The 24032-nt window shown below is 41.1% G+C and overlaps 1 protein-coding gene across 2 annotated transcripts; it reads right to left on the minus strand.

The window, feature by feature from the left end:
• NRIP3 (nuclear receptor interacting protein 3) lies at positions 1–24032 on the minus strand. 2 transcript variants are annotated; one of them, XM_034666530.1, is made up of 8 exons: positions 23986–24032; positions 23381–23541; positions 6903–7064; positions 6333–6415; positions 4231–4370; positions 3523–3575; positions 3314–3408; positions 1–3016 (listed from the first exon to the last, which is right to left on the minus strand). In XM_034666530.1, exons 1-8 carry the CDS (start codon positions 24029–24031, stop codon positions 3001–3003), a joined length of 756 nt encoding a protein of 251 aa, XP_034522421.1. In that variant the 5' UTR covers position 24032; the 3' UTR covers positions 1–3000. The 2 variants fall into 2 exon arrangements, with proteins under 2 accessions (XP_034522421.1, XP_034522422.1); XM_034666531.1 differs by lacking the exon at positions 23986–24032 and having other exon boundaries at positions 23381–23617.

Below are 24032 nucleotides of genomic sequence, written 5' to 3' on the forward strand. Positions count from 1 at the left end.
TTTTACTTTATTGTTACATCAATCTCACAAATAAACCCAACACAGCCAGAAACACTGAGCAGGTAAAAGTGCCAATGCAGAGGCCTGGCAACAGAAGGAGGAAAGAATCCAGTTCATCTCCTCCATGTCTCCAGCCTGGAAAGATATTTCTATTAAACAAAAGTCAGGGCAGCTGACACAATAAGCAATCCATTCTACAGACAGTTTGAGCTAAGGAATAGAAAATCTTACCAGGTGGGTCTAGTCAGGGCAAGGAAATAGAAAAGTCAGAAAACATTTGTTTCTCATATAACTCAGGCACAGATATACCAAATAACAAAAACAATATTTTTCAGACTTCCTGTATTTGAGACGGACATCTAATAAGGAATGAGAGGGCTACTAGTTCTACAGGGCTACTTCCCGCTACTGCCTGTATTCCGAACACAGCATGGGTAGACACTTTCTTCCCAAATCCTGAATCAGAGGTGCTGGAGAGAATTTTCTAAGATTCTGGGAAGAACTAACCTTACCTTTTCACCTTGCCAGCCCCTGAAAAGTAGATCAGGTACTCCCTCATGAACATCAAGGAGACATGGGCTATCAGAATAATCAACTTGGCAGCATTTCAAGATTAATGAAGCTCAAGACTTCCCATCCTTGTCTTTAGGCATTTTCAGGTACCTCTATCAAGCCTGGGGTTTAAAGCACAATTATTTGCCTAGTGAACCTAAATGATCTGACTGCACTGAGTGAGATTATGATACCCTAAGCTCAGATCAACCCAACTGTTTCTATTCCAAAATTGGAAAGTCAGTGACTGATTCTCAGAGGCCAGAAAGATCACTAAAGGCCATCTGATCATCCCTCTGATGCCACAGAATCCTGAACTCAAAGGGCCAGAGTTGGTCGCATCTTTTCAACACCTAAGAATTCCTGGCCTCACCTGGTCCAAGGGAATCCAAATAAGGATAAGCCAGGTCAAGGAACTTCCAACATGCCTCACTTGTGGCCTAGAGTCAAGGCTTGGAGTGGAATTTTCAACCCGGGGAGAAGGGGTGAAGTATTTCAGCTCAGTCTTAGGATAAGGAGCAGGCCAAAGTGGTGCCATGAAAGGTAGGGTAGGAGAGTGGAGAGGCCTCAATGGAAAGGCACAGATCCCCCCTGCCCCACCCAGGCAAAAATGGGGTGCATTTGGAGGGGGCGGTGAAGGCTGATAAGCTGGGATCACCCCTGCTGAAGTATAGACATGGCCTTCCCTGCTGTGGCTGTGCTTAGTTTTCCATCTTGCTTCCTCTATAGAGGCTGATAAGGGGCTCTGGGGGCGACCCAGACTGCAGTATGGCTGCCTAGCTGTTCAAATGAGGGTCACTAAGTCCCTAGTCTTTAGGAAGCTTCTGTAAGTCTAAAAACATTCAGAGTTTTTGAGTTGTTTAATAGAGGTGGTAGCTGAACACTTGACAAGATTGTTGGTGGGACCTGGCAAAATTCAAAGTGGGATCCATTAAATGCTCTGGAAACTACTGCTATGAATCAAGGGTAGACTTGGATATCTCCTGAAAAGATATCCGCAGCTGATTATTTTTCTGACTTCTTCATGTACTTCTATGACCAAATTGAAGGGGAGATTTCATTACAGGCATCTGCGTGCCTAGACTGATACCCCAACAAAAAAGCTTCAAGACACCCCTGTGATCTCCAATATTTTCAGAAGGGTCAGCAGACATTATTGGGCAGCCGGAAGAAGTTGTCCTTAACACTGTCATCTCCTGCCCTGCCTCTTTCCTTGAAGCAGACCAAGGCTGAAGATTTCCCAACCTTCAGTTCCCTGTCTGGAAATTTCATTCCTGACCTCAACCCCAGAAAGGTTTCCATAGGTAGGACTTCCCACCAACTGATTCTACCCAGTACTTCCTTCTATTCTGGATCTGCTTGGATTTTTTTCATCTCCTTTCCCTATTCCTGATCCCAGCTACTTGAGTCCATGTCAGACAAATAACAGGCTGGGCAGAAACACTGACTAGATCTTGGGGGTATTAATGTCTAATAATGATCCCTAGATTATTTACCAAAGCCTTCAATTCCATCTCAGAAAGTGATCAATGTTCTTCTGTCTGTTGTTCCTTCCCTCTTCTCCCCTCCAAGAAGTTCAAGGTGAGAGTCCATCTCACTCATTTTTGTACCCTCATCTTTTAGGCACCGAAATAAGGTCCTAAATGTGACAATTTGAGGCAGAGACTTTTAGTGGACTTAGCACACGGGAGGAAGAGCTACCCAGATCCTCCTGGAATCCATCCCCAAAGCAGATTCTTCCCCTACCTTGCCTTTTTAAAACCCTTACCTCTTCATCTCCTCTCAAGGCCTGAAGACAAAAGAACCAGCATGGGAGAATAAACATAGTCTTGGCTTGTCAAGTGTAAGTTCTGGGTTCCTCTGCCACTGACTTAGTATAACAGCTTAGACAATTCATTTGCCTCTCTGGACCTATAAATGAAAAAGTTGGACTAGATGATCTCTCTGGGTTCTTTCAGATAAACTTATTCTTGAGAAATCAATGAATGAACTAGAAGAAATTCTAATTCTGAGACATAGGTATCCTGCACCTCTTTGAAACAGCTGAAAGGAGGTAAAGGTCAGGTTCCTGTTTATTATACATTTTAGCTATAGGAAAAGAAGCAAGTGTATCTATGGAGAAACAGAACTTGACAGCCCCTATACTTGACTAATAAAAGCAAATTCCTGAAAGCAGCAGAGAAGTAGGCCACAAGTGAGACCTGGCAGTGTCAAAAGGTCTATAAATTAAGTGATCGAAGGAGTAAAAAACAATGGCTATAAACAGATAAGATCTCTAAGCACGGACTAAAGTCTAGAGAGGTCTGGGCGGGAAGGAGCCCCTGGAGCTTCTATTAGAGGGAAGGACTTGGTCCACAGCAAGTTGCTACTGCATTTGGTTCAAACCCAGTTTTCTCAATCTGTCAACCTGGTATGTGTGCATACGTGCAGACATGCTGCAGTCTGTAGTTATGCTTCTGAAGTGCTGAAATGAGAAAGAAATAGAAGAAATGATACCAAATTCAAAGAAGTTAGATTGAAGGCAAGTACAATTTTAGTTTAAAAGCTTATTTTCCCCACCACTTTGTGCAGTATTATCACTTCTTATTCTGGAATGTAGGCTAGAGAGTTTTGTGGGATGGTGAACTCTAGGGGTTGGGGATGGGTGTATTTGTGGTAAGATTGAAGGACGAAGGCAGGACACAACCCAATATCCTGTGTGAGAACCCCTCCACTTAAAGACAAATGGATTTTACTTGACCTGACCCATTTGGGCACTTACTTGTCTTCATTCAAGGAAACTGTCTCCACAAAAGGGATTTCTTCTTTGTCTGTCTTCCCCATGATCAGCCGGTGCTTATCCAAATTTATGATGCACTAAAAACAAAGGAGAATCACTGGTCACTGTCAGTGATCCCAGTGTCAATAGTCCATGTAAGAGGACCTTGCCTCAGAGAGTAAGAATCAAAGGGAAAGTAGAATCAATCCTACCTTAAGGGATCGGAGAGTCTGGAGACCAAGGGACAAGTTTTTCTCATTGTCCTCTAAAAAAAAATTAAGATCCAACTATTGCTATACTGATTTATAAGTCAGCCATATCACCATTGTGTTCCATCTAACCTCCCTTCCATCCATCCATCCATCCATCCATCCATCCATCCAATAAACATTTGTTGAGCATCTATTATATTAAGTAATTTTCCAAGATCATTATAGTTAAAAGGTAATAGAGCCAAGATTCAAACCTAGGTCTTTTAAACTCTAAAGAACAAAAGGCCTTTAGACAAAACCCAGGAATCTTGAGTAGTCTAGAGTAGTGTACATAAGGGAAAATATAGGAGATGGGGGGAAGTTATCAAGCGATTTATGGCAAAGGAGTAAGGGGATCTTGCCCTCTACCTCCAACTAGCTCAGGGAAAGCTCTCAGGAGCCACTTTCACTGGTACACAGAAATGTTTCTTACCCCTTACTTTTTTTTTATCCTGAATTACACACTCCTTTGTTTTAGTGATTCTCAACATGTCTTGAATCTAGTACTTCGGAGAGTAAAAATTGGGACAAGTCTATAGAACATAAAATGGAAACCTGGGATTTTGAAAAAGTAAATATTTACAGGCATGAGATCTTATGAGGGTTTGGTGGAAGTAGGGAGGGGGTTTACAATAGGGGTCCATAGGGCCAGTTCTCAATTCTACTCACCAACCACAGCTGCTGGACAGTCCAGGCGGAGTGAGCCCAGTGTGATCACCAGGTGCTCAATCTGGCCCACTACTTTCAGATGCCGGGGTAGAGAAAGCTTCTCTCCTTCATGCTTGTGAGATCTGACATGCTCCTTGAGTCTGCACCAGAGAGGGAGATATCAGAATCCCCTTGGCAGAGGTTTCTGATGGAATCTGACAATGTCTGCCTTATGACCCCCTGTTGGACTTCTCCAGGGATTTCCTGGAATTAATTTACCAAAAAACACGCTAGGCAGCCTACACTGCTTGTTTCAGAATTTTGTCCTATATATGCCAGAGGATATAAAAACGAAAGATTCAGCTCCTGTTCTCAAAAAGCTATGTCACTATCTGTACTGTTGAAAAATGAAAGTTGATACACTCAGAAAATCCTTTTCTGAATCCTAACATCCCCACCTATATGCAAGGCAATTTAGTTAACATGTCTTTTTACCCATCTGTGGTAAAAGATGTCAAAAAAGGGCAGGAGTTTGTCCTAATTTTAGAAGATGCTTTTTGTTCAGCATCTAATTTTCTCTTTGCCTTTTTTATTTATTTATCCTCATCAGTCTTCAGCTATAAGGTTCATGGAGGCTGGTACTTATTTGCTAGGTGCACTGATATTGATATTGATATTGATATTGATATTGATATCATCAAGGAATATCATGGGGAAAGTCCTGATTAATTGAACTTGTCTCTGCAGGGGAGAAAGGAAAGGAATAGCACCCAGGTTTCACACAGTTATATAAGCAGATTGGAACAGCCAGCACCCAAGCTATCATGGGTTGGTGGATAAAAACTTAATTATGGACTTTCTGTGCCAATACTTCTGCTTTACTCCATTGCCTCTCTTTTGGTATTATAGCTCATCCAAAAGCAAAATAATTGCAGTTGTACAGATGGTTATTAATTCCTCTGGAACTACGGCAGACTGCTGCCTAATTATGCACCAGGACATTATTAGTCTTTCTAGAACCATCATGTTACACTATATCTCGTCTCTTCACCACATAAAAAAGCTCAGGATTCTTCCCACAAGAGCACTTGTGTCCTGGACTCCTCCCACAAGCCTAAACAGCAGTGTACAAAACCCAGAGAGCCAGCGTCAGAGTCACAGCAGTGGTGAGGGGTAAGAACAGGGTAGAAATAAGAAGGAACAGATCAGGAGCAGAGGTCACTAGTTATACAAATCAAGCATTGTTCAAGTCCTACCTAAAAGTATGAACATCTTGAAAGCAGCCTAGAATGAACCATTATATCTACCCTAGTGATTGTTTGAATACAGATATTAAACTAAGGAATGATTTGTTGTTCTTAGGGCTAGAAAAGTGGAAAAGGACATTGGGTTGATCCTTCCAATTCTGGGCTAGACCTTGGGGCCCATCTAGTACTTAGGAGAGAAGAGAAGGAAGAAGACATAAAAGTACCAATTGACTGAAAAGGAGGAAAAATACAAAATGGCTTTCTCTGACTAAAAGGGGAAGAACCCAGTTCTAGCTGTTAAAGAACCAAAGACATTCAGTATCTGCCTCACACCCAATCCTCAGCAGGGGTGGCAGTAAGATTTGATTTTACATGTTCTTCACAGAGAGGAAAGGCCCTAAGAAACTATTAGTTACTCACACCTATGATGGTTCAGGCCCAGCAGCAATAGCAGTCCTATTCTAAGTTCTGACTGATGCTTCTTGGGACAGGCAGTGTGGCCTCCAGAAGGACCCTGAGTAAGCTGAGACCAACCACATCCCTGCTTTTACTCATCGGGGGTATACCAACAGGACTGCTCCTTCTAATTTGTTGTCTTTGCAGGGCATGGCTAACAATGAGCCAAGCATCTCACACTCTCTCATTCCAGAGCCCAAAGGTCTTTGCTCAGAACTTAATAGGTGGGAGTTAATGGAAAACCCGATGCTTTCCTGGCTTGCTGATTTCTCCCAGGTGCCTGAGAATCCAGCTGATACTTGAACTCTGCATACTTCTTTTGGAACCTTGGTAGAGACCCTAACCATCTCTAACCCCCAATAGATTTAGGCAAATAGTGCATTAGCACCTGACTCCCACCCAGCACAAGTGGCTACTTACCCCAGTCTATCCACACAGGCTGAAGAAATGAGATTATACTGACAACCTGTGTCAACCAAGGCTTTCACATCCTTTCCAGCACACTGTGTAAAGGAAACATACTGATCAGCAGGAACCAGAGAAGCAAAAGGGAAGGGAGCAAACAGCAGATGTCATATGAAAGGCAGGGCTGGAGAGCGTCTCACAATTATGGGTTGGTCAAGTCTCATCTTTAACCACTGCTGAGTCTCATTTTAGGAGCCTTTTTCCGACTGAATCTAGAGCTGACAGAGGATCCCAAAGGACTTTCAGTATTTAATTCTACAAACTAAGTAGCTCTTAATCATGTGTGTATGTGTGTGTGTATTACACACCCTTCTCCAAATCTGATGAAAGCTTTGGTCTTTATCTCCCATAAAGATGCACATGCATAAAAATATTACATATACTTCCTGTAAAACTCACTTATGAATTCTATGATAAGACCCATGCTCTATACACTTTGGAGGAGAGGGCCCCACTATGAGAATCACAATGGGCCCACATCCTACTCTCCAGAAAACCCTGGAAAAACTATTCTCAGAACATTACCTGGCAAGAAACCAAAATCATGTCATCATCGTCAGACTTCTTTAGTCCCTCAGACTTAGCGTGATTCAGTTTGTTGGTCTTGGAGGACCAAGGGACACGACTACTTCGAAGTTTAGACAGGTTGGTTTCCATGAGGCGCCTCTGCAGAATGTTATGAGGTTGCTTGAGGAATAGAAAGCAGAAGGTTCTTAGTGACAGGTCATTTCCCCCTTTTCCCATTGTCCCCCAGGTACTGCAGAAATAATAAAGAAGCCTCACATAACTGAGCTCTACCTTTGCTTCCTATTTGTTTTTCCTTCCAGCAGAGACTTCATTGGTATTATCAGAGCAGACACTATAAACCAATTTGTAATAGGCCACCTTGAATGAAAGAAATAGCAAGGTGGGACACCGGAAAATGTGGCTAGGGCCAGTGAATATTCTATGGCTAAAGAGAACTGAGGAACCCCTGGGATTTGGATTACCTAGGCCTGCTGTCTTTCCTCCCCTAACAAGGGAATTTCAGGAGAAAAGTGACCCTAGTCTAAGTGGAATAAATGTATCCTCCCAGGTAATTTATAGAAGAGGCAGTTTGTTCTCACAGGCCAAAGAAACCTACCTAGTACTGGCTGTCAGAAGCTCTGCCTACTTATATTTCAAGTTTTACTCCCTTACAGTCTCACCTTTTGGACCTAGTCTGCATATACCTTGGTAGCCTGACTCTCCTGTGGGCTGAGTAACCCATGGGTTGGGGTGGGAAGAGAGGAATTCATACCTGCTGAGCAATCCTCTCAGGAGACATACTTTGGAACCTGGCAGAACCCACAGGAATAATCCCTACTAACATCTCCTGGACTTCAAGAACCATAGTGCAACTCTTGCCATAGTCTTGTTATCCATTCTCCCTCTCTCCAATGGGCCAAAAAGTGGGAGTATAAAAAGGGCAGAAACTGACCAAGAAACAGGAGACTTAATTAGACCTTATATCTACGTCAGGATACCTAATGTTAGGAGGCAGAATGAGGAATGTGAATTCAAGTCTGCTCTCTGACAGAACTTAGAGCCATATCCATGCTCTGCTCTTTCTACCCAAAGTGGCCTCTAGAAAATATGTTACCTCATAATAAGGACTTATTTGATCCATAGAATTTCGATACACAAGCATCTTATTCTCAGTTTACAATATTATTTAAAATCTCTCAAAGGAAAGACTCCAAGTTTCTATATAACACAAACCAGATGCCTCTCAATTTTAGGGAGAAGAAAATCACTCTTAGAAGCTCAGAGCCTAGAATTTTCCCAGGAAAGGGGACAGAACTGGGTAAGGCCTTCATTATCTACCACCTTACAATTTCTGAGGAAGAATGGAGTCAGAGCCATGACTCACTGTAACCCTGGTAAGGCGAAGAAATGGATTCCCAAAATACACAGATTCTTGGCAAAGCAGATTCTAAATTAGTATCCTTGAGAAAAGGAGAGAGAGAGGCACTTAAAATGAGAGCTTCTTAACTTGGTAAGGAGCTAGAGGAAGTGCTAACTCTGTCAGATTTCCTTTGAGAATGATTTGCTCCTCAAAAGAAACAAATTCTTCATTCTTATCTCTCTCACCAATAAGCCTGAATTTCTAGATAAAGTCATATGAAAGCAGGGTGTTTGCTTCTGTCAAGTCCACGCTCAGCAGAACCAACTGAATTTGTACAACCGTAAGCTGAATTTGTAGAACTGAAGATCAGAAAGGACTTCAAAGGCCAATAAAGGAAAGCCCTCCTCACTGAGAATTTGGGGCTTTCCTTCTACATCAGCCTTGCTGAACACAGCTTTATCTCACTACTCCTAATCTTTCAAAGGAGTCTAATCATCACTTGACAAATGAGGAAAAATCTGAAATTATTTTCCTTGAAGTCATCTCTCTTCTCAATTTTCCTCCTTCCCTCCTCCTCAGGTTATAAACCATGTTCAAAGTTCTCATACATTAGGGAGAAAACACATAACCTCAGACCCTTTCTCCTCAGCTCTACATCCTCCTCTAATTACACCCTTGTTTTAAATGGTCTATTTTTAAAGAAGCCAAAAACTTCCTGATATCCTTCACTGAGATTACTTCTGATCCCACAACATCAATAAAAATCTCCTAATTTCCAAATCTGGTATATTTTTCAGCCTTCATTTTCCTTGACTTCTCTAGGGCATTTGACCCTGCTGACAATTCCTGTATTTGTTCTTTTCTTTAGTAACCAAAAAAGTTTCAAACATGATACATGCTCAGTGAAAAAATTCAAATATCTGAAGTATATAAAATCAAAAGGGAAAGCCTCCCAACCTCTCAACCTTTTCTGAGTCCCACTCCCTACAAATAACCACCCTTAAATTTAGAAGAATATCCTTCCAAAACTTTAAGTACATTTATAAACATGCACAAAAACAGGATCATACTATAACACTGTTCTAAAATTTTCTATTTTTGTTTAATATATGAAAGACATTTTTCTATGTCAGCACATATAAGTCTCTTTGTTCATTTTCACAACTAAAAGTATTGATGGTATAGTTCAGGAATTGAAAATTCACAGCTGATAAATCCCTATGAACCTCAGGAATATTTTTCTGTGGTCATTTTATTATGCCTACATGTTTTAAATGACAGTATAACTGCACATTTGCCTCTGCTCCCAACCAAGATTTCACTAAAATCATAATCAAGGAACAAGAAAGACCTAAACATACAAGAGCAAAAAGAACAATAAAGGAAACAACAATAACGAAAAAGGAGAGACAAAAAGAGACAACATTTGGAATCTGAGAAGCAAAAAGAAAAGTGGTAACTGACCTAAGAGTATAGAAAGCTAAGTGCTTCACACCATTCCACTTCACACAATGCTAGAGTGGCAAAGACTGCCAGTTGTTTACCAAATCCATGTTCTCCTATTCTTACTGTATAGATAACTAGATTATGTTTCCCAGCCTTCTTTGCAGTTAGGCACAACCAGAGGACTGAGTTCTAGCATACAGAATGTGAGGAGAAGTGACATACACCACTTCTAGACCTGACCCACAAAAATGTCCTGTGCACAGTCCTCCATTCTTTTACTCTTCTCACTGGTTAAAATGGAGACGACCCTTGGGGTAACCTTCTTGGAGGTCACATGTTGGAGACAGAAAAGCCACTGTCAGCCTGGGTCCCTAAGTGACTCCGTGGAAGAGTGCTGTCTTGCTGACCTTTCTACTAGTAGTGTTACTTAAGAAAAAATAAACTATCATGTTTGAGCTATTATATATTTTGGGGTCTAGCTGTAAAAGCAGTTTTCCTATTCAAACTAAAACTCTGAAAAGGCTGAGGAGTTAGAGGTATTAGAACTTCTACGATTAGAGGGTGGGAAATAGATTAGTATAAAGCCTGCATAAAACTCCCACTTGATCCACACATCTGGGAAGTATGCCAAAAGTTTATTCTTTTTGAAATAGTAACTCAAAAGACTCTGGTTGGTTAATAGTTTGTCTAAGCTTAGAAATTATGTACTGTCGGATTTCTAGAACAGCTAAGGGTGAGGATAGAGTGCCATACTAAGCCAGAGCTGAAGGATGTGGGTTTAAGGATTGAAAAAAACCCACATAGGTCCTCATATAATGAAAGAAAAAAGATCTACAACAAGATTTCACATCACTATGAATTTTTGGAATATTATGAGTGACACAGATTCCAAAAGCTTCCAAGAAGAAAAAGATGATCCAAATACAAAGGATTTGGACCCAGAATGGCATAGGACAATTCAACGGTAATAATGGAAGCTAAAAGACAATGGAATAATACTTTTTAAAAACCTGACAGTGCATAATTTCTTAACCAGCCAAACTATAAATCAAGACTTGGGAAAGTTAATTCCCAATCATCCTCAAGAAGCTACTGAAGGATATGCTCCACCGAAATGAGGGAAACCAATGAGCAAAGAAAAATCATAGGGTTCAAGAATAGAGGATCCAATAGAAAAAAGAGGCAAAGGACATTCTGAGAATGGCCCTGAAGGAAAAGTCTAGAATATGGGATATGTAGCAGGACTTGAGGGCAACCAGTCCAAAATGAAAATTGGAGGGTGGAGGGCTCCAGGAAGGACGTCTCCAAGAAAAAAGAGATGGACCTGCTAGATCACTGACAGTTTTAAGGTTCTTGGAGATTTAAATTTTACATAGAAAATAAAATGGGCAATTATTAATTTTGAGAAAAAGAAATACTTGCATGAGAAAGGAAATATATCGTACATTATTTGACTCAGTTGCAAATAAAATGAACATAGACATAATAACATAAGCAGTAAATGCTGATTGGACCCCAAACAGTTATTTAACAGAATATTAGTATAATAGAGAGGACATGATAAAGAGGTGTAAGAGAATTAAAGCCTTACCTATTTAGTAGAAAATCCGTAGATAACGGTAAAATCAATAGTTCAAGAAATAGTAGTTTCACCATTTACCTAGATATATGGAGACCCCTAGCACAAGGAATAGTCTAAATTTTTTTAAAGTTTTAAATTACATACATGCATTTTCTATAAAAATAAACAATAAATGAAAAAATACACCCCATATATTAGGAAAGTGTTCAGCCACAAGAAAAATCAACCTACAATGGCTTAAAATGGAGGTATATTTTTTCTCATATAACAAGAAGTCTGGAGGTAGGCAGATGCTGGCAATAATACAGCAGTTTAACAATTTCAGGGCTACTGTCTCTGTACTCTTGGATATCCCCTCATGGTCATATGATGGCTGCCCCAGCTCCTAGTATTAAATCTACATGTAGGAGGAAGGAGGAAGGGACTATGTGCCATCTATCCCTTTTATCAGGAAAGCAAAAACTTTCCTAGAAATTCCCTCAGTATTTTCCCTATATCTTTCTTGGTCAGAATTCTCATGGCCAGTCTTAAGCAAAAGGGGGTTGGGAGAGAATCCAGCTTTTCTAATCTCTATAGAGAGGTCAGGCAGGTAGAAAAGGGCTGAGAATGGGTGATGATTTAGTTATCCAACAGTGTCAGCCAAATCATGCAAAGACCAAAGTGTGTGTGTGTGTGTGTGTGTGTGTGTGTGTGTGAACATACAATGTAACTTAGGCAGGTATAATGCCAGCTCACTCTATAACCACCTTGGCACCTATTTTCTTACATCTGCCCTACTTTCTGCATTTTATTTTATTATCAAGTTTTTATTTAAATTCTAGTTACTTAACATATATGGTAAGATTGCTTTCAGGTGTAGAATTTAGTGATTCGTCACTTACATGTAACATCCAAAGTTCATCACAACAGGTGCCCTCCTTAATACCTATCACCCATTTAGCCCACTACTTTCTGCATTTTAAAACAGCACATCCTTACTGTATGGTGACTAACATAACATAAAAAATATTATAAAAAAATAAAAATAAAAGAAATAAAACAGCACATCTTCTGCAGACACTTGAGTTTGTGGTACAATTACACCTCAATTTAACTATTTAACTACTAATGGACATTTAGATTGTTTCCACATGTCTGTCATTAGAAACAATGCTACAGTAAAACTCAACATTCCATTTTTCTAGACACTCTCCTTCACTGGCTTCTAAAACCACTTTTCTGTCTATTCACCATCTTTTTTACTGGTTCCTTTAAATCATCACTCTGTCATTTGTCCTTTTCTCACTGTACATATCCTTTCAAAGCAACCTTATCTACTTTCATTGCAATAAATTACTACCTTTATGATGATGACTCTATCTCATGCCCAGACCTCACTGTTGAGTTTCAGTTGCATAGATCCAACTGCCACTTTGAAATTCTACTTAGACATTCCACAGGTACTTTGAAACTTAACTTGTCCCACTGATCTTTCCCACAAAACCTGCACTTTCTCCCTTATTTCCTATCTCGGTGAATGAAAACTCTGCCTCTTTAACACCGTGTATTTCTCTCTCCGTTTCTACTGTTATTGCTAAATTCAAGCAATCTCCTAAAAGATTTTCATGGTCTCCTTACCCTACAGTGGTTCTCTTGACAGCTATATCAAATACAAAATCTTCGACTTAACATTTAAGATCTTCCACTACCACTCATCTTCCTTCCCAATCTTATCTTTATTCCTCCATGAAGTCTTTCTACTTTTTTTTTTAAGATTTCATTTATTTATTTGACAAAGAGAGAGAGCACACAAGCAGGGACAGAGGCAGAGGGAGAAGCATTCTCCCCTCTGAGAGGGAGCCCGAAGTCTCTCTCCTTTCAGCAAAATGACCAGTTGTCACATACTACCTTGGGCAAATCGCTAATCTTGCTAGGCATTACTTTTCTCAAGCCTTGCTTTCTTCATCAGTAATCAAATAAGTTTGAGCTCCAAAGTCCTGTTCATTTTTAACATTCTGGATCATTTCCTTTCCACCAGCTTGTAAAATGGCACCACCATATACACATCCGTTTTTTTTTTTTAAATAAGATTTTATTTATTTGTCAGAGAGAGAAAGCAAGTACAAGCAGGGAGAGCAGCAGGCAGAGGGAGAAGCAGGCTCCCTGCTGAGCAGGGAACCCGATGCCAGACTTGATCCCAGGACTCTGGGATCATGACCTGAGCTGAAGGCAGACCTTTAACCAACTGAGCCACCCAGGTGTCCCAACACCCATCCATTCTTGATTCTTTTCTTTCCCTAACCCTCCCTCCCAAAGTACTGTTGCTGCTTCCTCTAAACGCATCTAGAATTGATCTACTTCTCCCCATCTTTACCTCCAGTCTGAGTGAAGCCACCATCATTTTTTTTCTTGTATACTTATAGAAGTTGTATACCTGTATACTTACAGAAGTTGTTAGACCTTAAAAATGCAATGTAGGGACCCCTGGGGAGCTCGGTTGGTTAAGCATCTGCCTTCAGTTCAGGTCATGAACCCAGGACCTCCTGGGATCAAGTTCCGTGTCGGGCTCCCTGCTGGTCAGGGAGGCTGATTCTCCCTCTCCCCACCCCCCACCCTGTTCGTGCTTTCTCTCAAATAAATAAATAAAATCTTTAAAAAAATGCAATGTAACTTTAATTGTCCTCATCCTCTAAGTTTTATTTTAAATAATGCAATATTTTTTAAAATGAGGTATAATTACATTATACATACATTAGTTATAGGTATATGACATAATGATTTCATATCTACATACACTGAAAAATGTTCACAAGTCTAGTTAACATCCATAACCATACATAGTTACAATTTTTTCTTTTTTTCTTACAGTAAGGACTTTTTTTTTTTATAAAGATTTTATTTATTTATTTGACAGAGACAGCCAGCGAGAGAGGGAATACAAGTAGGGGAAGTGGGAGAGGAAGAAGCAGGCTCCCAGCGGAGGAGCCTGACGTCGGGCTCGATCCCAGAACGCTGGGATCACACCCTGAGCCGAAGGCAGACGCCTAACGACTGCGCCACCCAGGTGCCCCTCTTACAGTAAGGACTTTTAAGATCCACCCTCTAGCAACTTTCAAATATGCAATACACTATAATTAACAATAGTCATCATGCTGTTTATGATATCCCCATGACTTATAGTTTTATACCTAGACGTTTGTACAATTTGACCACCTTCATCCATTTCACCCCCCTGCCCTCCAACAACCACCAATCTGTTCTCCGTATCAATGAGCTTGGTTGTTTTGTTTGTTTTGTTTTTTAGATTCCACATATAAATTAGATCATATGGTATTTGTCTTTCTCTGTCTGACTTATTTCACTTAGCTTATACCCTCATGGTCACCCATGTTGTCACAAATGGCAAGATTTAATTTTTTATGGCCAAATATATATATATATATATATATATATATATNAATATATACATATATTTCTTGGCTCATCATTTCTTATCTGAACTGCAAAAAACTCCTAACTTGTCTTCTGCCTCTTTTCACCCTTCTTCTAATTCATTCTCTACATAGCAACCAGGGTGAGTTTTTAAAAATATAAGTTAGATAATACATTCCCTTCAATGGCTTCCTATTGTTCTTCGAACAAAACTCAAACTTCTTACCACGGTCTATCTGGTTCTGCATCATCTGATCCCTGTCCATTTCTCCAAACTCTATATACCATATACATGCCACACTCCCTTTATTCATCCACACCTCCTTGTTCAAAAACTCCTTCCCATTCCAAAGCCTTTGCACTTGCTATTCCCTCTGTCTGAAATGTTCTCCCACTAACATTTCAAATAGTTAGCTTGCTCTCATCTTTCAAGTCTCAGCTCAAATGTCATTCCATCAAAGATATCCTCCTTGCTGGTAGTATTTAAAGTGGGTACCCCACCACTTTAGTTATTAATGCATTCCACTATTTCTTTCATAGTAATTATAAATTACTTTGCTTATTTACTTGTTTACTATTTCACTCCCCCACTAGATTGTTAATTCCACAAGGGCAGGGACTTTAATCATCTTGATCACAGCTATATCCTTAGCTCTCGATATAGTACTGAACGAACAAATTTCTACTCTTACTTCTTCAAAAAGCCTTTCTTGATTAACATCATCTAGTTCTTCCTTTCAGAATCCCTTCAATACTTACACATTATGTAATTTGTACTACTTACTTTCCTGCTCCTTGACTACTGCTTTGTAAATTTACTTAAGTGGTTTATTTTTATGTTTATTGAAATATTGGCTTTCCAAGAACTGTATCCTACTTTCCTGATGTCCTTCAAAATACACACTAGTAATTAACTAGAAAGGTGCTACAGGCACTCTGGTAACCTTTTGGACATAATTCTCTAGTCATCCTCCTGACATGGATCTTGCTTTATGCTTTACCTCAACAAGGTTACCTATTAATCTAAGCAGTCCCTGGTTCTCTACTGTTCCTGAAATGTGGTTGCTAAACCCTTACCAGGGTTTAGGCATCTAAACCTTAGCAGCAAGCTCAAATGTGCCGCCTTCATTAACATCAAGAGTTTCTGAAGGAAATGGGCTCTGTGGGCAGTGCTGTATTCTGGGAAGAAATAGCTGAGGTTCCTCAATCTGGCACCCAATATGCTTAAATATCTCTTCTAATCAGGCTGTAGCGTGGGAAGATAAGTGAGGTGAGAGGAAGTAGATTATAATGCGAGAATGCCACAAAATCATGATTTGAGCAAGAACTTCTAAGGCCACTTTCTCAATCCCTTTACCTATCTGCACTGAACCCAGACAGAATCAAACTAATGGAATTTCGTGGTTCACAGAATAGACCAGACTGGAAAATAGGGGAAATGACATAAGTCTACCTTTTTTGTAGCATTTACTCCGAAGGTTTCTAACTAGCAATACAACCACAGCTAGAACCACTTAGAAATAGGGGTTAGCAAATACAGTCCACAAGCCAAATCCAGCCTGATGCCTATTTTTATAAATAAAAGTTTATTGAAACACAACCAACTCCACTCATTTACTATCTATGGCTGCTTTTGCAGTACGATAGCAGAGCTGAGTAGTTGAAACAGAGACTGGACTGAAAAGCTGAAAATAGTTACTCTCTGGTCCTTTACAGAATAAGTTTGCCAACCCTTACTTAGAGTAGTGTTTAAAATATATGCTGTACAACTAACATAACATAATAAAAAATTATTATAAAAATAAAATAAAATATATGCTTTACAGAATTAGACCTATAAATACAGAGAACAAACTGATGGTTGCCAGAGGGAGGGGGTGGGAGAGGTGTGCAAAATGGGTGAAGGGAAGTGGGAGATGCAGGCTTCCAGTTATGGAATGAATATGTCATGGGAAGAAAAGACAAAAAAAAATGATATTGGGGCATTTGTATGGTGACAGATGGTAGCTACACTTGTGGTTAGCATAGCATAACCTATAGAGAAGTTGAACCACTATGTTGTATACCTGATACCAATGTAACAATAGTGTCAACTATATTCAAATAAAAAATTAAAATTAAATAAGTAAAAATAAAAATAAACTGTTGAGAGAAAAACCCCACCAAACTCAAAATCTGTATCTGCCAAATTATCCGTCAACAGTGAAGAAATAAAGACTGTCTCAGAAAAACAAAAATTGAGGAAATTTGTTGCTAGTGATGTGCCTTGCAAGAAATATTAGAGAAGTTTTTTAGATAGAAGGCAAATAATATAAGTATGAAACCTGGATCTCTATAAAGACAGGAAGACCACTGTAAAATCAATAAGCAAAACTAAAATAAAACCTTTCCTTTTTCTTATTCTTAATTAATGTAACAGAGAACAGTTTTTTCAAAATTGTAACATCAATAATATACTTGATTACATATGCTTTTATATAATGTTTTTATACAGTATATGCTGATATATTCTTAAGTATAGGTGAAATGAAATTAATAACAGCAATGACACAGGGATGGGAGAAAGGAATTAGGATTATTTTGTTATTATAAAATGTTGAGGAAGATCATGGAAAACACATGACCACTGGTTGACCCATAAGTTGGGACTGTACCATCCAAGACTCTTACCCCCACCCCTGTCCTTGGAATGTGAATTCCATTTGGATTTCCCACTCCCAGAGGCTGCTCCAGAACACAGCCTTGAGATAGTGCTATGGTGTTGAGGACACCTGCATGTTATGCGTAAGTGAACCTAGTCAAGGCCTTCCAATAAACTTAAAATTTGGTGGGCAGGTGCAGAGATCAACTCATCTTAGTGATACCCAAGACAGGCCTCATATGTAAGTTCCCTTTGCTTATTTAACCTGTCACCTACCAATAAAATAAAATAAAAATAAAAAAATAAAATATATGCTTTAGAGTCAGACAAAGTTGAGTTCAAGTTAGTAAGAACTTTGTAGCGCATCTGTGAGGATTAAATGAGATGTCCATATGGAGCACTTAACACTGTGTCAGGTATACAGTAAGCACTCAAATGTTGCTAAGTATATGTTTGTGTATATATGTATTTAAAATTCTCACGCTCAGCCTAAAATTGAAACTGATTACCATTCACCTTTTTTTCCCTAAAAGGGCATGAAATCATCCGATCCCATTTTAGTCTTTATTTAAAGTTTGTAGATAAACATGGACTCCTGACTGACTCTCATTTCAAGTCTAATATATGTCTATCAGGTCTTGGAAATCTAAAGAGCACCAGTATCTGTGCCTTCTCTTCTTTGTGTACTAGTTGAATATATAATATGTGACCCATTCTACCCCATGGGAACACAGACAGGTTGTTTTTGGGTTTACAGTTGCTCACAAACACATGAGGATCTATCTAAGGCAGGCTGTCATATTGCCCTAGACCTTCTGTATGACCCCAAAACATGTAATTTCAAAGAGAAGAGCCTTATTCCTAATTGTTATCTGCTTTGTGGACTGGTCTGAGACAGTGGTTTCTCAGGTGCCCATGGTGGACTGCATTTTTGTTAGGAAGGATTTACACATAGGCAGGGATTGGACCAGATAAACTGTAAAGTTCTTACTCTGAGGTTCTATAGGGCACACTCTAGCAGCAGCCTTCTCTCCATAACATCTCATAGTCAGTTGACTCACCATGAAATGATGAAACTGTAATCAAATATTGATCTCCATCACTATTGTCACATCAGGCCAGAGTAATCACTTCTTCCACTGAACTCCTCTAGTGCTTATTGACTGTAACACCTTGGCAACTAACATAGGCTTCCTGGTGGTGTTATCTTCTTGTGAAACTGTCTACTCAAAAGCCACACTTGATTAACTAAGAGCTATTCCAAACTTAAGTCATTCAAAATCAAATTTCTGGTTCTTATTCCTTATCCCTAATCTGCCCTTCCTGTAGTCTTTACTCATTTCAGTAAATGGCAACTTTATTCTTCCAATTGCTAGATCAAAAACCTTAAGGTCATTTCTGACTACTCTTTCTTTTAGATCCTTAATCTAATCTATCAACTAAACTTGTCAGCTCTACCTCCAAAATATATCCAGGACCTGATGTTTCCTTGTCCCTTTCACAGCTATCACACTGCCCTGAGCCACCTTCATCTTTCACCTCGATTACCATATAACAGCCTCCTAATCAGTCTCCTTGCTTCTCCTCTTGCCCCTCTTCAGCCTAATCTACACAGTAGTCTGAGTAATCTTTTTATAAAATAAGTCATGTCACGTTACCCTTCTGCACAAAGTCTTCTACTGGCTTCCCATAATAGATTAAAGGCCAAATATATGTACAATGACCTGTAAGGTCCTGAGTAGTCTGGCCTCCAACTACTTCTCTGGTGTTATCTCCTATCACCCTCCCACTTGCTCATTTTGCTCTGGCCACAATGACCTTCTCACAGTTTTTCAATCATATCAAGTACACTGACACTTCAGGCTTTTTGCACTTTCGTTTCCTTCTGTCTAGAACATTCCTTCCCAAGATATTTTGCTCTCTGACTTCCTTCAGTATCTCCTAAAATGTAATCTTATCAGACAGGCCTTCCCTGACCGTCTTATATAAAGTACAAGTTTCCACTCCTCCCTACCCTGGCCGTGGTACTCTCTCTTCACCTTACCACAGTTCACCTTCTCCATAGCACTTATTGCTACTTGATATATTACATATTTACATGTTTTTATTTTCTGCCTTCTCCCCCTCACAACAACAAGCTCCATTAGGACAGAAACTCCGTTTTGGTTCACTATCACATCTTTAATGCCTAGAGTATTGACTGACATGTAATAAGCATTCAATAAATATTTCTGGAATAAATTAATTAATCTATCCTGTCCTTCCCCCTAACCTATATAAACTTCTTGTAGAAAGAAACTCTGCTATCTTCTTCGTGGTCTGAGCACCTAGCACTGCGTCCTGAACACAGCAAGTGTTCAAATAATGTCTCCTATAATTAGGATACAATCATGGCTCTGAAAATCTTCAGTTTGCACCAACTCCTGGTATTATATTGGTATTTCTTGCTCCTCTTCTAAAGCTCCACAGTTCTCCGATTCAAAACCTGTAGCATTATGGGTGTCCTGTGGCATTCTGATCAGGCAGATCAGATACTCAGAATATAGGGCTAGTCATTTCATGGTCAGTTTGCTTTGCTGTGTTCCACCATCCTTGCTCTGGCCTCTATTCCTAATTCTAGTGAGTATTTTAAAGAATTTGGCTATAAGCAGAATCAATCACAGATAGGAAAGAAAAACACTCTCTCTATTGCTGGACAACTAAGGGTACGGCTGGATGGTCAGTAACATTATCATACAGGAAAGACAGCATGTATTACCCCATGACAGGATGGGTTTTTTTTTTGCTTTGTTTTTTGGTTTTTTTGGACAGGACTGTTGTTGGTTTTTTTTTATAGCAGAAATACAATTTTTAACTTATGCAAAACTTTTTCAATAATACTGTTCGATATTTATCAGGTAGAGATGAAACCAGGAGGCGAGCCTCTCATGTTGCTGCTGGTGGGATATAAATTGACCCCAATTCTATAGGAAAGCAGTTTGACAATGTTTCCAAAGTGATGGGACTGTTTTTAAAAATTAAAAAGTCCTTACCTCAATGAAAAGAACATTTATGAAACTAGTAGCTAAGACAAAGAAAAGACAAAGGGCAAAACTCTAAGAGTGGAGTTTTTTTTTTTTCTCCAGCTTCATCAACATTTAAAAAAATAGTAAATCACATAACATATTACTCACATCTCCGATTTTGGTTTTTAATACATAAAAAAATCACAAAATGAAAGGATGAACAAAATAAGATAAGCAGACATAAGAAATAAGATTAATATCCACACTACACTTTGTAGCAGTCAACTACACACGAACAGGAATGGGACAAAGGCACTTCCCTGGGGCCAACAGAAGACCACATCTGATTGCCTATGGGTCGCAGGCTGGTATCAAATAGTGAATGTTACAGAAACAACATGGTAAAAGGTAGATAATTCATAAAACCCAAGAGTGTAATTCTAATATAAGTCACTAGTGTGAGGAAAACAACCCACAGTCTCCTCTACTGGCACAAACCCCAGACTCAATTAAAACTAATTTGCCCTCTATTTCTGTACCATCAGCAACAACAAACACCTAATTTGTCCTTTCCCCCATCTCCCTCTGGTGCCATCCCCTCCTTTTTCCCTCTTCTATTTAGTTTGTACTACAGACCTATTCAATCAGAATTTCACTTCAGTGAGAGAAAATTGAGTCAACATGGGTCTATACCACCAGATGTATCCATGAAGTGAAGTGATAGGGTACTTATAAGGTTATTTCTTCGATTGAACTGAGGCAGCAACATCAGTGCTAAGAGAGCTTAAGCATGCTACCTCACCCCAGTACCACAGCTTTCCTTTCCCTACCTCAATCTGCCTTGGTTTCTGTGACCTGTTCTAGATCTTCTGTGCAATCATTTGCACATTAAGGGTGTGAGAACAGTGAAAGTGGGATATCAAGTCCATGGCAATGGTGGGGACGGAGGTAGGGGGGAGAGAAAGTGTGAACCCTAATTCACAGTCTCACAGTAAACTGCTGGGCATATCTATGGCAATAACTTGCTTCTTAAGGATGCTTCCTTCCTACTGCCTATGTTTTATGTTATCAGCTCCTGTGTGGCTCAACTCACACAGACTGGAGTCAGAAAAGCAGATGGAATTCTTCCTACACAGGATGAAGTAATATAAGGAATGCTAAGCAGAGGGATAGAGTGGTAGTTTCTCGGGACAGGGAATTCCGACAGCCCTGGACAACCAAATGTCAATAATTTCTTAAATCCAGCATATGGGGAAGAAAAACATTCCACATTTTACTTCTTTCCCTAAATACTCCCTCTTTATTCATTCCTGAGGCTTCTAGGAACTAGGATTATTTTGGCCTAAAGGTAAGAAGACTTAGACCTGGTTTGCTAAATGAATCTAGACTGCTTTAAATTGAAAGAAGAGAAGAAAGAGAGTTCTCTTTTCTAGGAATGTATTTCAGTCACTCACCACTCTGAGTGAGCATAAATTAGATTGACTATCCTGTGGCTTTTGCAAGAAAACTATCTTAGAGAAAAAAAAAACAGAGCAAAATAACTGGGTAGTCATCCCCTTCTCAAAAATAACTAGAATTTTTTTTTTATCACAATGGGGGAAGGCAAATCTGATATTAGTATCTGTGTGTCATTAGAGATGTTTAAAAAAAAGGAAGTGGATTCAGAAGTTCTTCATAGTCATCTGGGGCTTGAAATGGCAATTTCCGTGGACCAGCTGACTCTTTTCCTTCCCTGCCAAATTAATACTCCAAAATCTCAAAAAAATACTAAAAAAATTGTACAGAGCACCTACCTCATTTAAAAGACATTTAAGTAATGCTTCACAAGTTATTGCCCAGATGAATAAAGTGATTGTGAAATTCAAGAAAACATGTAAACTACAAGACTCCAAATAGGAGCACGTGGGTGGCTCAGGTGGTCAAGCAGCTGCCTTTTAATTTCAGCTCAGGTCATGATCTCAGGGTCCTGGAATGAAGCCTGTGTTGGGCTCCATGCTCAGCAGGGAGTCCGCTTGAGGATTCTCCCCCCACCCCAGCCCCTACCCCCTGCTCTCGTGTGTGCTCTCCCTCTCTCTCTCAAATAAATAAATCTTAAAGAAAAAGAAAACTTCTGATAAAACCACAAAGCTAAACATATATTTGGCCCAATACCACTATAGGACTGAAGGATGAGAGTCAAATACAGTTCTTTAAATTAGTGACCCTGAACCATCCACTCCCTCCTGTAGAGGACAGCATGGTCTTTGAACCCAGACCTCCAGTCCTGGAGTTTCTCCTTCTTAAAGCGAAGAACAACCCTGCCAGAAAAAGCCTGCACCAGCTCCAGCTCCAGACGTTAGCTGGTCAGTGAGATGGAGCAGCCTGGCTTCCTCTCTCCATCCACTCTTTGGGGGTAGGGGAAGCGTAGGGGGAGGGATGAGATTGACGAAGAGATGTCTGGGGTTCAAGAACCCTCCTTCACATTCGACCCTTTCTCTCTCCCCACTCAGGATGGAAGGTTAGGGTAGATAAGCCCAAAATCAAAAGGAGATTTTGCACAGGGGGAAATGTATTTAACAAAATCATCTGGGTATGGTGACTGCCGAGAACCCCCTCGCACTTCTTCCTCTCCTTCCGCTAGGAGTCACCTCTGTCTGGGTCACTGGACCGGCCAAGCAGCCCGGCCAGGCCAGGCTCAATCATGCAGTCAAATTAGGTACTAGGAGTAAGAATAACGGGAAGGAAAAGGCGACCAGAGGGCCAGAAGGCAGGGTAGGGTCTCCGACGCGAGAGGAGAGAGGCACGAAGGGAAGAGGGAGAGCGGAAGGCAGCGCGAGCTGGTAAAGCCACGACGGAATCCCGAGGGAACGCCGAGCAGGGAGATGCTGGATGGGGGGGAATTCGAGACAGCAAGAGCGAGACCGCGGACCGCGGCAGGAGGGGGCGGGAGCGGGGGCCTGGCCGGTGACTCAGTGAAAGCGGCCAAGGCTGGGCCCCGGGAGCCGCACGGCGCGAAGGTGACCGGCCGCCGCGCGCGGGCATCCCGAGGCGGGCGCGGCCGCGGGGGCTCACCGTGTCCTTGGACGAGCCCAGCTTCTTGAGGCCGTCCAAGGGCAGCAGGTCGGCGGAGTCCTTATGAATGAACTGCACGGCCTGTTTCATCCGGCGCTGCTGCCGCAGCGACGCCGCCTCCCTCATGTCCGTCTCCTTGCGGCCGCCTTCGCTGAGGAGCCCTGAGTAAAACATCGCTGAGGCGCTCGCGGCCCAGCGTCCCCGGTCGCTCCCCGCTCCCCGGCCGCCCTCAGCCTCGAGCTCCTCCACCGCCGCGAGAGCCGCGCGCCGAGCATTTTATAGCCGAGCGTGACGTCACGGGGGAGCAGCCAGTGCGCGCGCGGAGGGGCGGGGCCAGCACAGCAGCCCCACCCGGCGCTCGGCTCTCCGGCGTCCGCGGCCGCTGTGGGTCTCCGCGCTGCCTCGGTGAAGGGAAGGACCCGCGAGGAAGGCTGACGCCGGCCGGACTCACTCACAGCGCCGAGGGTCTACCAGGACCGCTTTACCCAACCGCCCTTTCCCGTTGTGGGTGCCCTGCCTCCCCTGGAGCGGGAGAGAGTGTTGGCGGCCCCACGGTGGAGCAGCCTCTCCCACACCAGCCGCCGCGGTCCCCGACTCACGCTCACCTGGCCACGCCGTGGCCGACCCCGGGATCAGCGCCAGCTGTGCCATG

This window comes from Ailuropoda melanoleuca, chromosome 8, assembly GCF_002007445.2.
Source record: "Ailuropoda melanoleuca isolate Jingjing chromosome 8, ASM200744v2, whole genome shotgun sequence".
NCBI lineage: Eukaryota > Metazoa > Chordata > Mammalia > Carnivora > Ursidae > Ailuropoda > Ailuropoda melanoleuca.